Source organism: Pelmatolapia mariae, linkage group LG8, assembly GCF_036321145.2.
Source record: "Pelmatolapia mariae isolate MD_Pm_ZW linkage group LG8, Pm_UMD_F_2, whole genome shotgun sequence".
NCBI lineage: Eukaryota > Metazoa > Chordata > Actinopteri > Cichliformes > Cichlidae > Pelmatolapia > Pelmatolapia mariae.
Genome location: NC_086234.1, coordinates 27,181,472 through 27,194,720, shown reverse-complemented (window position 1 = coordinate 27,194,720; position 13,249 = coordinate 27,181,472). Strand labels below are relative to the sequence as shown.

Genomic DNA, 13,249 nt, shown 5'->3' with positions numbered 1-13,249 from the left:
CAGAAAAATCAGGCCTGAGGGAAGACGGCCCTTTTGGGTTGTGACAATTCTGTACAAAATATGCAGTTGAACATTAGACGAGCACCAAGTGAGCCATCAACATGATGAATAGGTGGGGTGGGGGTTGGGCAAAAGAGGGAGGGTGGGAAGAGGGAGAGGGGCAAAAAGGGACAAACTAATTGGTGAAAGACAAGCGTGATATTCAATATATCTGCGCTGCTTCGGTGTTTATGTACTGCTGATAGAAATCCAAGTAGGAAAAACATGTCTCTGTGCCCCTGACTGTCTGTATAAAACAGCCCACTCTCACTCCCTGCAGCTGGAAATGTAAATTGGAACAACCATTTCTTAAGGCGAGAAAAAATTCAATACAAAACCAAAAGACTATACCCATTCATCCAAGTGCGATGGCTTATGGACTCAAAACACACGTTTAAATTCAACAGAGTTTGGGATTTCGGTGTTGGCTTACATTGCCGTGTGGACTAAGTATAGCTTCATTCATGCAACAAAAAGACATCTGGCTGTTTATGTGTTAAGGGAACGGGGTGTCTAATGTTTCCAGTTATTATCCATATAAGAGAAAACCCTCCCTTTTCTTTTTCCCAGTGCAAATAGCTGTCAGGAGTTAGCCTCTTTTGGTAGGAGCTAAGTTTAGAGCGATTACATGAAACACCTCCACACTGATTTGAACAGGAGAATTACTGCAAAGACGTACTTATTGCTACAGCAATGATTAGTCATACTACACCTTTTATTTTTCATTCTGCTGTTATTACTAAATTGACCACTATTTGTCTAACTATACACCTACTTGTCTATCTGTACTACTGCTTGTACTACTAATGGTCTTGCAGGAACTATATAATGCTACTCTATATGGTCACTGTATCAGAATATTGATTAAATTCTTCAACACGAGAGACTGTATGCTGGCTTCCAGACCAATACAGATGGTCTGTATATAGACTAGTAAATATTAAAAAAGGGTGAACTTGAATGCTATCACGCAATTAGAACATAACAGATTAGGATAAATTACCTATTGTCATACATATTTGATAAAATACTGGCCGTCGTGTATACCACAAGTCATTTAGTTGTTCACAAGGAATGCTCTGGCCCCTTATTAGTAAGCGAGACAAAATAAATTATTGTCTTTAATCTACTTTAGCAAAACCTACTATTACAGCTGCTAATTTATCAGAACTACTACTTCCTACTGCAACTCGTACACATTCTAGTAATACTTCTACAACTGCTTCTACCAGAACTCACAGTACATCTACTACTTGTATTAGTACTACTTATACTAGAAGTAGTACTACAGTTAGCATGCAATATTACTTCAGCTGGTAGTACCACAGCACATGCACAAATATGTCACAACGCAAACTAACCAAAGGTAGAAATCCACCTCTGTAAAACTGAAGAGGGAAAAAAACATGAAACTAATGTGTTCTCTGGGGAGCAGATGACTCATACACACACACATACTCACATACTGTACACACACACACACACACACACACAGACAAAGATCCCTTGCTTGAACCCTTCCGGTCGTTGTTTATCATGACCGCCGCAGCCCCTGGTGAGCCACGGTTTCTCTTGCACAGAATGTTAAATAACAGTACTTATAACAGGGCAGCCATCAGTGTGAATGCACTAACAAATACAGGGTGCACTAATGGTGGCTTGCTGCTGTAAAGGGTATGCTCTCTAATTAGAAGGCTCCTCAATTATCATAGAACCCCCCCCCCACACCCGTATATTTCATATATGTGTCTGTGTGGCTGCGTGTGTGCATGCATGTGCGTGTGTGTGTGCTAGTCTGTTCCTACAGTAAATGGGAGACGGGAAACAAAACTTCGCTCTGCAGCTTTCAACACTAACGTCACTTGTTTATGGGGTGTTTATGTATGTGTGATCTTGTGCGGGTGGAAATGTGTGGGCCTGTTTATGCAAAGCACTGGAGATGCATGGTATGTAACAGTGAAACTGTGTGTGCAGGGCTGTGTGTGTATGTTAGGCTTTGCTTTTACTCAACAGGTTTAGTATACCCACTATCATTAGGGCTGCCTCACACGCAGACTTTCTGTTACATTATTCATATTCCATATTGCTCTTCTGAAAAGGTTTAGAGATGGGAAACATTTAAACAAATTGATCCAGGTGTATGTGTTAAAGAGGGAAACATTAAATGATTTGGATAAACATTTTGTAATACAAATGAAAAAACAAAACTTAGCCAGGTATTTGTCTGCTCTATCTACGGTTTAGTAAGATTAACAGGCTGTCTATGGTACACAGAACAAATGGCCACAGTAGCAGTCTAAATCCACTGCTGTTACTAATACAACTTAACTATTATTACCATTAATACTGCCTTTACTCTTGCCACTTGTGCTACTTCCACCACTATGTTAATTATATATATCGCTTCTACTACTGCTAACCCTAACTCTTTATAATTGATGTCACACTATTGAGCATTTGCAAGGTATTAGCAAGTGCTTAACTAATCATACACCTTCTTAGTATGTCATTCATGAATACAGATATGTTTATCCATCTGTTACTGTTACACCATGTACAGCTATCACTTCAACTACATCCCTGCTAGTAAAAATCATATATCTGTATTTATTATAATGTCATACCCATAATGAGAAAGCGCTACTTCTTCAATTGTCATTGCTAATATTATAAATGCTAGCTCTACTACCTCTGTGCTACTATGACATCCAAGTTAATGAAGTCTAATTAAAAGGCCTTAAACTCAGCATTGTCCCTGTCACTATATTAGAGCCACTCCATATACTTGGCATCTGGCTTAAAAAAGCTAAATGTGAAACTTAAGGATACAGCACACTAATTAGTTGGCAACTTGTCCATCATGAGGAATTAGCCATTAAATTATCCTGTTTTATTCTCTTTTCTGACTCTGATTCAATAACTAGAACTTCATGTTGCATTCAGTAAACATTTTTATGATGAGTTCATAGGCTTAATCACTCGAATCAAGTCTTATTGAGGTCACAGAGGAAAAGATTCAAGACTCATTTTCCCATATACTACAAAATTAAAAGTCCTTTCGCAGCCACATGAGCCTTTATTTCATTATATATTTATTTAACAAGGGCAACGAATGTTAGTGAATATCAACATACCAAAAATATTAGGTCTGCAGGGATAAGTGATGGATGGAGGGAATTTTATTTTAGTCACAAAAATCCTAAACAGGGAGGAGTAAAGAAGTCAGACTAGATCACTAGCCAGTTGGAAAATATAAGAAAATAAGATGTATTTAATTTTATGGGCTTTGGGACAATTTATTAAATGGTGGAAATAAGTGCAATGATGCAGTTGCAGGGTTTGCAATGCCCTACAATCCACAATGATGTAACTAGTTCACTTAAGTAATAACCAACATTCTACCAAGGTCAGCGCAAATTAGAGAGTCAAAAATCTGCAGACCCATTGAGGGAGCGGGAAGGAGAGAGTGGAATCGCTACTAACCAAAATAATCTAGTGTAAGGCAACTCTCTCTGAGAGTGCACAGTGCATAGGGTTCTGAGGATTGAGAGTCAGGTGGAGTGCTGGATTTAGTGAAAGGAAAGCTGCTTTATTACAAACTGTTCCACCCTGTGAACCTGAAACTACGTACAACAGCTGACCTGTATGATATGTAGAACAACGCCAAAGATGATTATGAGTGATCACTGCTACTATGTTACTGTGCCACATTCCCATTTTTTTGTAGCACACAGCAACATTCAGGCATAAATCTAACACACTTACACACATTTATTAATAGCTGAATTTTCCTAGACATTTCACTTTTAATCATTACAGATTCAACCTCAGAGACGTTGCCTGCCGTGTGCGCACTGCTGAGAAAAAGACAGCTCAGTTCAGTTAATTTCTGCTCTCTTTCATGAAAACTCCAGTATTATTGGGGCTAAATAAGTGGGGCTCACCTCTAAACATTCAGCGTGAGGATGGCATGAAGGGTTTTAGCCAAAGTTTTGGCCCTGCTCTCACAGATTTGCGCGTACACAAAGTGCCAATTACACTCATTCTGATAACATTTCTCCCTCTTAAAAAAGACAACCCTAGTAGCAACCATCACAGCCACCTTAGGCATAAGACATGCTTTTTTTGGAATTGGATTTTGTGCAACTTGCAGTAAATTGTGTTGTGCAAACTCTGTAAAACACATTTGCATGGCTCATGTGAATATTCTCCTGGAAGGGAAACTCTTACAACTACATATACCATAAGGTATATAGCTGCAAAGATAATCCTGTCCACAACTTTCACTCACAAAATTGACATCTTAGGTAAATCCAGTAGTTTTTTTTAACACCAAAAGGTTTTGTACTGTCACAGTAAACCTTTCCTTAAATGCTCCTCCTTCTTTAGACTTGTAATGCAGAGGTATTTTTCACAGGCTCTTATCGTTTAATTGACCTGAATAAAACAACAAGCTAAGAACAACTTGTGGTGGATTAGATGTATTTTGTAGTCCATCTTCTGCCTATTGTAGTTTCAACCCAGCAGACATCCAGAGTCACGCTGTTAAGGAGACTAGTGCTAGGTTGCTCAGATTTTCAGTGCACCAGTCTTCTCTTCTCCTAAGTCCTTATCAATTTTCCTACCCACCTTTCTTTGACCCTGATGATGTCTTTGATGAAGGAGATACTTTTGAAACATGTTCTGAGAGATTCTTTCTACCTGGCTCTCAAAGGTCAAATGGCATATTGGCCATTTTAGGTCAGAAATAATGCTTCACTTATAGCACAAACACTGTCATAGCTTTAACTATGACCTATGGAAGAAAAAACAATTGCTATAATAACAACAAAAACCAAGAAAATTAGGATAAAGCGTTAAAAAATGCTTAAGAGGCAGAGAAATGTTGAAGGCAAAAACAGAAACAAGCTCATATTTTCATACAGAAAAAACAGTACAAGGCATAAAAGAGTATTTTAAATAGTTAACATAGAGTCTGGTGGTAACTATGAGCTATATTTGGCAAAATAAAATATTCAAAATATTAGTTAGTCAGGACATTGATTCTTTTTTAGAGACTGAATACTAAATTGTAACAAGAAGAGATGCAAGACAAAATAAAAGAAGCCTCTTTGACTTTAACCTGGACCTTGAAGCAGCTAAATGGCCTTACCCAGCAAAGCCCTTTTTAACAGCATAGAGCCGACTGATGAAATCTGGTGCCTTGTTATGTAAAGTCTCATATGTAATTAAAGATACTTTGACATGGATTCTCAAAAAAAATCACAAGTGCAAAGAAGTTATGATGATACTGATGTGGGAGCATCTGGTCGTTGTCAGTATCCAGGATGCACGAGTCTGCACAAACTAATGATGAGCTACAGCTCGGGCATGAAAGCAGTGCAATAAGGTATTGTTGACACACACACAGACACACACCTATATAAGTGCGTGTGTCTGTGTGTGTGTGTGAGTAAGAGAGGGAGAGAGAGAAAGAGAATTTGGACTTTATTTTCTACATCTGCTGCAGTTGTGCCTTCAGCCTCTGATACTTCTTTGTGCTCCTTCTTTCTGATGTTACTGTTGGCTGGGGTGGTCACATTTATCCCACATTTACAGACTTCCTTGTCAACCACCACTATGTCTAGTTGGTTGACCAGCTACCAACCAGATATAGGTTGGTGGTTGGTAGCTGGGGCACCTTGTCTGTGTAGCATCTTTGCACAGACGGCAACTTAGGCCCTGTCAGCTGTGGTACACTTTTGCATTATGGATCAGAGCCAGCGAGTCAATGTTTCGCTCAAGCATACAGCTTGATAACATTCATGTATAGGAAGTGGCTGGAAGTCACTCCACTCCTAAATCTATATCAGTATCCACTCTTTGCATTGTTGGCTTAAGGGGTTTGAGGCCTATGCATAACAACAGTGGGGACAGTGCATCATTTTGGTATACGCCACACTTATGTGACTTATGTGATTGCTTTGGAGTCGTGCATTAATGCATTGGCCTTATACTGTGTTTATACACTCCAATATCCATGTGTGGGGCATTGGATTGTAGGCTTTCTTGTACTCAATCCAGCCTAGTGTTGGAGTCCTGGTGTACCATTCATAAAATACATGAAGCCACTATTGATTAATGACTTGTTAATCACAAGTCGTGAGCAAGTAAATAAGGATATATTTGTTTAAATTCCTTTCTGGTTCAAATATGGACCATAATTTACAAAGTCCAAATGTCCTGCTGTATTTAGTGAAGACTTTAAACTACCACTAGAGCCCATAAAGAAATCAGGAAAAGTGTCTATTCAGGTTAAAGAGCAAGGAAGCGTTTCCTCACAGACGTCCATAGAACTGGAATTGTGAGCAGAGCAGCCGGCCCTGTTGGCCAGCAGAAAAAAGAAAGAATGCAGGTTTGAGACACTTCTGTATTGTAGCCTGGTAGAGTTTGGAACTGTATCAGGCTGGAACAGTTTTGGTATTGATAGCTAATTTTTCCCTTTTATGACAAAGACTTAATTTTCAATGTACAGCTTTCTTGTAAATTTATTAAACATTTTATATCTTTAACATTCTTAGCTTATCACACTTTTATTGTTTAGAACTTTTCAATTTTATGTTAACTTTGTTTTTTTTCTTTACTATACAGTCACACTGTATCTTATTTTAATTGATGCTGCTTGGCCTGTTTTGATATGCGCACTGTGTATTTATTTAAAAAAAAAGTTTGTATATATAGTCATAAAATGAACAAAAACAGTTTGCTTATTCTTTATTTTTGGAAAGTATTTTGTAATGCTGGTTTTCAGAATTGCTATTTATGAGAGTTATTATTATTATTTCATCCTATTTAGAACATTTCATTTTAAACTTGTTTTTCCCGACCAAAGTTTTCCAGCTTAATATTTCACTGTGCCTGCACCTTGACCTTGCATAATCCAGTAACTCCCCAGCGCTACCATCCTATCTAAATACAATCATATCTGGTTTTAAAAAAAGATGGCAAGAGCCAAAACTACCAAAGTCGAGACTTGAAAATGAAAGTGTGACCTTTATACACAGTTTATGACCTTGGTATCACCATCTGTTTCAAAATTTAAAATTATTCTTTGCAGCATGATACACACAGTTCTAGTAAGAGTAACACTTCTAAATAATAAAAAGGTTGTTTTTTTTTTCTTTGACTTCGTATAAATAAATATGTACTTGAAATCAGAGAGAAATGTGGAATATAAAGAACACTTTGGATTGTTGTTCTAACTATTAGATATTCTATTTCCGTTAATATATAAAAATCCATGTTCTGATAAAACAATCTATACACAATGCTTACATTAAAGAGGCATTTTACAAGCTGATATCCAAGTTTAATAACACCATTTAGTAAATGAGGATTGTGGTAAGATTATTTTGTGAACTCGTGCTTCCAGTTTCTACATCACACTTTTGTAAGTTACCTTTTAAACCATATCAGCTCACATGTCACAGACCCCATAATTCAGCACATGAACCTAAAACTCCCCTGAGTGTCAAACTGTGAACATGTCTTACTTCGCACAGTGAAGTTCAAACATCTAGGTCTGAGGTCGGCAACCTGCGGCTCCAGAGCCGCATGCGGCTCTTTAGTCCTTATAGTGCGGCTCCGCTTGGTTTGGGAAAATAAATTAGAAGTATTTAGCTGAAGTGTATTTTATTTATGTTAGTTCTTTTTTAACTTGTAGTTCTAAATTGGAAGATTATTGTGATATTGAAATATAAAAATAAAATTATATTCTATTATTTTTTCATCGCTCAAAATAAGCGTCACACTCGCGGAAGCCAGTATACCCGCCGAAATGCCGTGCATTTATCGACACTTTCAACCCCAGGTAGGCCAATTATGAATCTTCGGATCCACATTGTGTCAGCAGCTATTCTCCACCGTGATCTATGTTAAAAACAAACACCGCTCACGCCTCACAGATGACAGCTTACAGTCCTGCGTGAAGATGAAAGTGACTTCGTACAGCCCCGATTTGCAGACGCTGTGTGCAGAGGTTCAGGAGCAGAAGTCCCATTGTAAACATATCACGGCAGACCCGACGATGTTTCCATGAACACGCTTATCAGCATCTCTTTATTGACCACTTTTCACACACGGTTGCTGTACGCATACAGCCGGCTGTAGCTTTTCAGCTCACAGCCCGACACATACCAACAACAACACAACAGCATAGATAGCACAGACGTTAAGGCAGCGTGGTGTGATTGCGGGTGCCGCTCAGGTGCGTCCGCCTCCCCTGCAGCGGCGCTGCAGACCATGCCCCGCCACACGCATTAACCAGGTAAAATACATATTTAGGCAGAATTTTGCAAACATCTATTTTTCATTTTTCAGCAGCATAGTGCTTTTTTTCCAATTATTTTTTAAAAGTCAGGTCAAGGCTCCAAAAGCCCAAAGGAGATATAAGGGTGGCGGCTCACAACAGTTTTTGTTTGCTACATGGATCATTTTAGTTCAGCTGGGTGTCTTTCCTTTTGTTATATTTCTTTAACACATTTTGAACTAAATGTGTTAATTACATAAATAAAATGTAGTTTTCTCTGTAGCACTTCATGGATTTCATAAGCAACACACTTTAGTTGTTCACACAAAGCATAAAGGTAAAAAACAATATATACAGTGTTATCTTCATTTTTGATGTCAAAAAGTATTTGCGGCTCCCAGTGATTTTTTATGCGTGGAAACCGGGTCCAAATGGCTCTTTGGGTGTTAAAGGTTGCTGACCCCTGATCTAGGTGAACACTGACCAAAACACAGTGTAGATGAATACCTGAGCAGAGGTGCTGTTAAGCTTCTGGAGACCGTTCTCCAGCCGCTCCATCTTGTTGGTGAGGTCTTTGCTCTTCTGTCCCAGCAGACTGCGATACAGCTTGATCTGCTCCAGGAAAGACTTGGGCGTGGTGTAGTTGTAGCGCCGCTCGTTGGCTAGGTACTCCTTCGACATTTGATTGACACTCATGTGGACATAAGCCATGAATTTACTGATCGACTCCTTCACTTGGGGCTGCGGGAATGAAAAGTCCTACAACTGTTTAGTTCCCATTAAAAGCAGATGACTGGGCAGATTTAGATATACAGTAATATTTCTTGAGGCTCAGGCTTGGAATTTAATTTTCAGGGGCCTCTGGTACTCTTAAATTAATATCACATTCACTCTGTCATGGTGGCTGACATTTGAAATTATATTATCAGAGTGTGAAAATCATTTAGGTGAGTAGCTTCACCTCACTGTATTAGATTATGAACTGTTCTCACATTGATATTCTCAACCTCCTCGAGGAACCTGAAGCTGACCGACTCCAGAGCCTCCTGTGGCCACTCGTGGAACCAGTTGATCGCTGTGCAGTTGACTACTGCTGGGAACTTCCTGCTGCGAACCCTCAGTTTACTGCCAACTGGAGAAAAACACAAAGCCACCTGCAATACATGCACACACATCCAAAGAGACAGACAGGCACACTGAGGTCAAATAGAATCGAGTGTCAAGTCAAACACAGTCGACCAAATTCATTTCGCTTCCTTCTGATTGGAGTCACAGTGAGCACTTCTGCTCAGACTTATCCTTCTTCATGGTCAAGAGAGGGAGCGGAACACTGTGAATTAATTATCTGCAGTTCCATCATTAAACACACAAAGCCTCCAGCAAAGATGTGAATTAAACAATATGCTGAGCTGTGGGCTACGTCAGACTGATATTCACCGTTGGAAATGAACAGCTGGCTTGTTGAGAAGCTCAGCCAGATGTTCGATGCATTAGACAGAAGAAACAAACATGCAGGAGGCATACCCAAAGACACTTCTGATTATAATTAACTCTGGAGAAAGAAAACACCACACATCTACCTCACAATCACTGTGATATTCTATTTACTAGTAGAATATTGACTGATATTCTATTGACTGAGGATTTACTTACGTCGATGTTGTAATATCACATCACTAAGTTAATTTAACTTACATCTTACAATGACAAAAAGTTGCGTCTACCATTGTGAGCAGGATTAACATAATAGTGAGCATTGTGCCCCCTTTCTTCCTCCTCTCATTTACAGCAGCTCTTTATTCCCCACCTATCAGTTTTTCTGTTATTATATCAGGGCACATTTATTTGATCTGAATTACTAATGATGACGTCAACAGAAATAATAATTTTATGTTTTTTCTTTTTTCAAGACTGCATGAAACATGGCTGTTCCACATTAGGCTGAACAGTCAGAGCCAGTATAAAGTCAAAATAAAGCCAAATAACAAAAGTGTGTTATTTGGCAAAAGTGGTGAAACAGCGTTGTTGTTTCCACCTTTAGCTTGAACAGTTTTCTTGCACATTTTGCAAAGTACCGTCCTTTTGTTGGAGGTTATCCAAATATCTCCCTTTTGAGATGCTTAATGTTCATCAGGGGATTAAGCAATATGGCATAAGGATGTAATGTAATTTGGCATGCCTCAGACATGACAGACATCCTTCTACTCAGAGCATTTCTGATGAGGCTTTGGGAACCCCTGAGATATGGCTGAGGTAAGTGTTTTGTTTATAGGTCTTTGCAAATCATCTTGTTGGTGGAAAAATACAATTTTTACATACAATTTTTGTTTTGTGTTATTTTAACCATTTGTTGCAGATTTGATTAAAGAAATGGGAACACCTCATTTGTTTGTGTGATACTGCTAGTGACAAAGTGCCTAAAGACATAATTTAAAATTGGTTCTTTGCTAAGGTGTCTGTTATGTGTAGATGCAACACTAATTCATCATTGAAGTCTAGTGCCTTTTTTATGCTTAAATGAATAACAGGTCAGTGTTACGTGGCTTATCAAATGATACAACCCCCAAACAAACACTGTAAATGGTCAGGTACAAGAACTGAACTGAAAATTGAAAGACACTTTGGCTCTCTGGAAGCAAAATATAAAGAACTGAGGGTGGACTCAAGACTTTTGCACAATACTACATCAAAATCTAAATATAATACAATGGTTAGATGGTTACAATGTCAGCTGCATGTCCAGTATGGGACCAAAACAGTCACAGTCATTTGGCACACAGTGGTATTAACCCCTCAGCCGTATTACTGTCTATCCCAAAAACAAGGTTATGAGCCTATAAATGAGCATAATATTTGCTCTTTAAAACAGTAAGGCTAAAAAATAGTGTCATATTCTGCACTGATACATCTGATTCCGATAAATCCTCTGTAGAGTCTGTGAGGTAGGAGAGGATATGCTCTGATTTTCAGTTCATAAATAAAATACACACTATTCAAAATACTTTCCTGCCACAAAGTATTTGTCACAACATTTATCATGCATGTAGTGTTGTGTGTTTGCAATAAAATAACTCTAAACTCTGGTACGTTGCAAAGTAGTTTCTGAACAGCAGACTGCTTAAAAATGCTCTCAGTTAGATCTTTGACCCAGAAATTCTTTCACTATTTTCTGTCTCAAAGAGTAAAAGACTATAATGACTTGACCAAGAATAAGTGGCAGACTGATCAAAATATTTGAATAAAGTCACACAAACAGGACAGCCACTATATATTTCAGCAAACATGGGCTTCAAGACAATCACTGGATACTATGATATCATGCCGTTACTTCATACTCCACATATTGTAAGCCTGGAACCACTGATCTAAAAGCATTTTAATCTGTGGCAGTAATAAAGTAATAATGCTGTTAGGTTTTCACTCAGCTCAGAGACACAGCCTCAGCAAATGTCACACAAACTCTATGAACAAGATTAGGTAATTCTTTGGGAAAACATGCTTTCCATTCAGACAATTTTGAGACACATAACTGCATAGTTAGAAATGCACTCTTGATATGTCTGTGCCCTTGGGATTGCCTTCTTTATTTATCCACTTGCCAACCCAGGGAGGCTTGAGCTGTTAGCGAGACAGAAGTGGAGGATGATGTGGGTGGTGGCGGCAGCGCATGCTTGTAATAATGACAGAATAAGCAATGCTTTGGAATCTGTCCCTCTCTAGGGGGAACAAAGCGGCTATGCGATGGTGAAATTATCTTCAGCTAAACGCTGGCTTTTCTGCCCGTGTCTGTGATTTATAACGACATCCAACACCTCCCATTGTATTCAAGCTCATCTGAAAATGTCAGTATAGAAAATTGTTTGGGAAGAGGCTTCATCCTAAAGCTGGATGTTTATCCAAGTATGAGGGGTTTCTTATTTAGGAATAGTAAATTAGAGTGTGAGGCGGCAAGTTATTGCTCTATTAAGAGTGGATGGAGATAAAATACAGATGCAGTTGTGTGGGAAAGATTAATGGAAAAGTTCTCCCTTGAAGAGAGCCCCTGAGAGCAACGTGATAATAACAAGTAAAATTCAAAATAGCAAAAAACACAGCTTTCACTCCTGTGCATGTCTAAGCGTCGGACTGCTTCACCTTGAGCTGTCGGCGAACCCTATTGATGAAGAACTTCCAGCAGTTTTCCTTCGTATCCATCAACCCAGAGCCACGGACCTCTGGCCGCACACTGCCAATGACGTTCTCCACCTCGTCATCTGGGAACAGGTCAGGGATCTCTCCTGAAATGAATAAAATAATTCACACTGCTACCGGGAGACCACCAAGTGTGCAGACAGCAGTGATTGTGTGTGTGTGTGTGTATATATATATATATATATATATATGTATATATATATATATATATATATATACATATATATATATATATATATTTTTTTTTTTTTTTTTTTTTTTTTACATTTCTGTCAGTGAGCTAAACTTATCCAAGAACTCTCAAGAAGTTTCTTATCTTGTTAGGATCTGAGCTGACACTGAGCAACGGCACTCTTGTATCAAATCAGGGTCTGTTAATAGAGGTGGTGGCAGCAGGAGTTCAAACAGAGGACTTATGCTAATGCAGAGCGCTGCTTTAAGTCAGCCTCACAGAAGCAAAGATGAGCAAAGCAAGGGATGCATTTAGCAACACATGTAGGAATTTTCAGTTCCTTAAATGCTTTTGCTCATTTTACTTGTTTTTATTTGACAACAAGAACCGGGTAACAACATTGTTCCATAAGCATCAAAGATGTGTGTTTAAGGCATGGTATTTCACTACCCAGTTCCAAATACAGCCAGTCATATTCTGAAAGGTTGGCCAAAACATGACTAGGGTTTGTTCCCTTCAGGTGGAAGAACTCCCTAAAAAAATGACTCCGCTGGACGAGT

General features: G+C 38.7%; 1 protein-coding gene across 1 annotated transcript in view; it reads right to left on the bottom strand.

Annotated features, from left to right (window-relative positions):
- dnah9 (dynein, axonemal, heavy chain 9) overlaps positions 1-13,249 on the bottom strand; it is a 160,965-nt gene that overhangs the window by 62,029 nt on the left and 85,687 nt on the right. The window contains exons 52-54 of the mRNA XM_063482191.1: positions 12,461-12,603; positions 9,319-9,480; positions 8,834-9,067 (exon numbers count right to left, since the gene is read on the bottom strand). Of these exons, the coding sequence (XP_063338261.1) occupies positions 8,834-9,067; positions 9,319-9,480; positions 12,461-12,603 (539 nt within the window). The remainder of the gene's footprint in view (positions 1-8,833; positions 9,068-9,318; positions 9,481-12,460; positions 12,604-13,249) is intronic.